We start from the raw sequence: 4,434 nt of genomic DNA, 5'->3' as shown, positions 1-4,434 counted from the left end.
GTTGAAAATGGTGTGGGATCATGATGTCAGGAAACCAGGAGGAAGCAAAAAATATTATAGTTGTATCTAATAAGGAGGCACTTGCGTACGTGCGGCTATGGCCCTGGTGGGTCCCCACTGTCATCCTCTCCAAGTAAAGTCATCTCCTCATTCCTCATGTCCATTGACCATGCTGATAACGCGAGACGGCGGTGCCACAGCGAGCGCAACAACTCGAAGGACGACGGAGAGGGCCTCGCGGGCCCTACGGATGGTCCGATACAACGCCCACTGTTCATTCGGGAAGCCAGGATCATATGGCCACATGTCCGCGACGGCATTGTCGTTCGCTTGTTCACCAGTGCTCGTTGAGGAGGCGGAGGTTGCAGCGCAGGTCCTCCTGCGCTGGTAGCTCTTCCGCCATTAGGGCATCGAAATGCGGCCGCACCTGCTCTATGGTGACCATGGCATGAACTGGCTTGGACAGTGGCGCCGGCTCCTGGTCGGAAGCTACGTCCATCGTCTGATTGTCGACGCTCAGCTCGGCGAGCTCGCTGGCGAGCCAGCATGTCCGGCTGCTGGACCGACCCGCTGCCAAGCACGAGTCTGACTGCCGTGGCCCACCCAAACCGCCTCCCTCGCCCGCGCGCACTTTCCGCCTGAAACGGTCAGCACCGCCCGCCCTGCTTCCTGGTGCAGGCGATTGCTTCGCCTTCAAACGACACAAGTGTCGTCCGTCCGTCCGTCTGCCGCTCACATTAAGAGAGAATTCCATATTTAACACTCGCTTAAATTTTTGTGCCCTATTTAACACCGTAAAAAATTTTCTTCCTTATCTAACAACAATGCTAAAATTTGTTCCCTTTGTGACACTTCCGTCTATTTTGAGTACTAACGGTGTTAAATGGTACATGAAAAGACGATCTTACCCCTAATGCAACTTGTGATCAAAATCATTCACATGGGGATCAATAACTTTTCCTGCTGTTAATTGCAAAACTGGGCAGAACTTTCCTTGTAAACATGCAATTCTGGACAGTTTTTTATTTCGAAATTTAATTCAAAATTGTGCAGAACCTGTGACACAATTCATATGTATATTGTTCAACACACACCTTTCAAATTTGCCAATGGCATGAGGCACTCCATATACATCCAGACTCACATCCAAGTACACATATATGACTCACATATATCATGCGTATACATCATATTAGCAACCCAAAAGTGGCTCACATCATACCCAGGGTCACATACATTACTCCAAGTCCACACATACATCATATTAGCAACCCAAAAGTGGCTCACATCATACCCAGGTTCACATACATTACTCCAAGTCCACACATACATCATATTAGCAACCCAAAAGTGGCTCGCATCATACCCAGGTTCACATACATTACTCCAAGTCCACACATACATCATATTAGCAACCCAAAAGTGGCTCACATCATACCCAGGTTCACATACATTACTCCAAGTCCACACATACATCATATTAGCAACCCAAAAGTGGCTCACATCATACCCAGGTTCACATACATTACTCCAAGTCCACACATACATCATATTAGCAACCCAAAAGTGGCTCACATCATACCCTGATTCACATACATTACTCCAAGTCCACACATACATCATATTAGCAACCCAAAAGTGGCTCACATCATACCCAGGTTCACATACCTTACTCCAAGTCCACACAACATGACATGAGCAGCAACAAAAGTGACATTAAGTGAAAGAAATTAGATGGAGTTCACAAGCTGAGCCGCCTTTTGCTTCTTGTGCCCATTGCAGGGCTAGTTGGGTAAGCTCTTTTGCTTCTAGTGCCCATTGCAGGGCTGTCAAATGGAACCATCAGATTGTTTTGATCCTTTTTAGCAAGCTCCATCTTCCTTGTGGCCCTTAAAATAACAACATGGCTGTCAAATTATTGTAGTGCATGTATGACAACAATACATATGGATATATTTGATACATGTATGGCAGCAAACAACAATATCAACTATGCATAATATGTGATATTAAAATCCAGAAACAAAAAAGGTTACCTTTTCCCCCCTTTTGCATTTTTCTTGTTTGTAGTCTCCAATGTTTGGTTATGCTTTCCCTTCCTCTTGGTTGTAGTTTCCAAGTTTTGGCTATGGATTGCATGAATACATACAAATCGAACTCAGTTTTCGTTTGGCACAAATAAAAACTCAGTTATTATTTGGAACAAGCATTGGTGTAGAATAGGTAACCTTGGTGGAAAATACATAGCGGCTGTCGGCGCGTCATCACCTCTTGGCACAATGGATGACTCGGATGTTTTAGTAGTCTTCCTCCTCTTCTTTGGTGGTTCTCTACACAAGAAATGAGAAAGTAGTGAACATTCATAGGTGATTACAAACAATAATGCAAGAAAGTAGTTAACATGCAATAGGAGAGTAGAATGGATAGTTGATTACCTCACAGCCATGAAAGCAGCAATGTCATCTTTGTTACCCTTCTTGCACTTATGCCAATGGTGCCCGTATTCCTTGCAAATAGGGCACAAGTGCTAGCCACTTTTCCTCTTTTTCACACCACAACCCTTATGCCTCTCAGTTTGGGGCCGACCAGCTACAGCTTTTAACAAGGGTGGATGCATGAAGAATCCATGGTTAGATTCAGGCCACTGGGTCTTGTCACACATAGCAGGGATTAGTTGGCCATAAGCTGCCCTAAACATGTCAATGGAGTAATATGAGTCCACATAATTTTGTATATGTGCATTGACAAGTGATGTGATGAATGCTAGAGCATGCTTGCAAGGAAGGCCGGAAACTTGCCATTGTCTACAAGAACATGTGTTGTCATGCAAGTTGACGACAAACCTAAACCCGCTGCCTCCCAATTGAGTAACTTCAGCAACTTCTTCCGAGCTTTCTACCACCTCCAAGTTTAACTCTCTACTCTTTGCATTCAACTTCTTCATTATGTGGGGCAAAATTAATAAGCCAGCTAACTTCTTTGCTACTTTTCTCCTTCGATTCCACATGATCATAATCATCTGCCTAAGCTTGTCCATTAAGTCATCCAAGTTGAAGGACTTGTGGTGCTTAATCCATTTATTGAAGCACTCTGCCAGGTTGTTGGTTACATAGTCCACCTTACAAATGGTTGAGAACTGAATCCTAGTCTACAACCTAGTGTGCCACTTCCTAAGTTATGTAGTTGTCGCTGGCTTTGCTGTCTCCATTGCAACCCAATTTTTCTCAAATATATACTTGTTCCATGAGTAAGCAGCAGCCCAAAGATGGTCATCAAATACCTTTCCGTGATACTTTTTCTTGAAGTTTGACACCAAGTGAAACATGCATTCCCTATGTTCTACCTCTGGGAAAACTTCCTTTACCCCTGTCATCACCGCCTGCCCAGCATCAGTGCTTATGGCTAAACCCCTTGGCGATCCTATGGCTTGCCTAAGCAATTGCATGAACCAGATCCAGTTCTCATTTGTTTCGGAATCAAAAATTCCAAAACAAAGTGGATACATCCAATTATGGCCATCTACAGCAGTAGCACTGGCTAGCTGCCCCTTAAACCTGCCTGTTAAGAATGTGCTATCTACTGCCAAATACGGTCTGCAACCACTAAGGAATCCATCTATGCAAGGTTTCAAAGCAAATAAGAACCTTCTAAACCTGATTTTTTTCTTTTATAGTGTAATGATCAATCTGCACTATGCTACCAAGGCAAGATATTTCAACTTGTGCTTTAAACCTATACAAATTGTCAAAGCTGCTATCCCAATCACCATATAGTTCTTTCAGAGCTAGCTTCTTACCCATATATACCCTCTTGTAGTGGATGTCAACCTTGTGGTGTTCTTTAATCTTTTTGCGCAATGCCTTCGCTCCGAGAGTAGCATCTTCAATCAGCCAATCCTTCACCTTATCACATATCCAAAACTTGGTTGCATTCTTCATCTTGTTTTTCCTTCTTGTACTAGAGCAATCATGACCACATGGGTTTTTCTTCACCTTAAAAAGAGAGATAGAGGTAATTAGCTAAAAACACTTGACAATTATGCAATAAATGTTCACAAATGAATAGAGTTAAACAATTACCATTATAGTACACTTATCCTCCATCGTAGAAGCATGTATCCTCCATGGACAATTATCAGCATCTTGTCTTGAACAATAGCCCCTAAACCGATGAGGTGTACTATACTCGGTATTATACTCAAATTCATGTTTGATTGCATGCTGAGAAAGTGCCAACTTGAAATCTTTCATGCTGGGATATGTAAAGCCTTTTGTCATTGGAGGGTCTAATTTGTCATACTCTACATGTGGAGTATGCTCTGCCTCATGGCACTCCTCATCCTCCTCTACTTCATCATCCTCTACTTCAGACTCCCCTACTTCATCGTCCTCTACTTCAGACTCCTCTACTTCAGACGCCTCTACTTCATCATCC

At 43.4% G+C, this 4,434-nt stretch overlaps 1 protein-coding gene across 1 annotated transcript; it reads right to left on the bottom strand.

Moving 5' to 3' along the window:
* Positions 1–1,370: 1,370 nt before the first annotated feature.
* Positions 1,371–4,227, bottom strand: LOC123082193 (uncharacterized). The gene is made up of 5 exons (XM_044504575.1): positions 4,080–4,227; positions 2,436–3,992; positions 2,229–2,330; positions 2,037–2,126; positions 1,371–1,889 (listed from the first exon to the last, which is right to left on the bottom strand). The coding sequence occupies exons 2-5, from the start codon at positions 2,444–2,446 to the stop codon at positions 1,742–1,744; spliced, it is 351 nt and encodes a 116-aa protein (XP_044360510.1). The 5' UTR covers positions 2,447–3,992; positions 4,080–4,227; the 3' UTR covers positions 1,371–1,741.
* Between the last annotated feature and the right edge of the window lie 207 nt (positions 4,228–4,434).

This window comes from Triticum aestivum, chromosome 4A (assembly GCF_018294505.1).
Source record: "Triticum aestivum cultivar Chinese Spring chromosome 4A, IWGSC CS RefSeq v2.1, whole genome shotgun sequence".
NCBI lineage: Eukaryota > Viridiplantae > Streptophyta > Magnoliopsida > Poales > Poaceae > Triticum > Triticum aestivum.
Note: the sequence above shows the minus strand (reverse complement) of the source record. Positions and strands in the feature narration are given on the sequence as shown.

Excerpts from the sequence above, each read along its gene's own strand:
- LOC123082193 (XM_044504575.1), bottom strand. Across the intron at positions 2,127-2,228 it reads GCTATGTATTTTCCACCAAG|CCAAAACTTGGAAACTACAA; the intron begins GTTACCTATTCT and ends TGCAATCCATAG. Across the intron at positions 1,890-2,036 it reads AATGCAAAAGGGGGGAAAAG|GGCCACAAGGAAGATGGAGC; the intron begins GTAACCTTTTTT and ends TGTTATTTTAAG.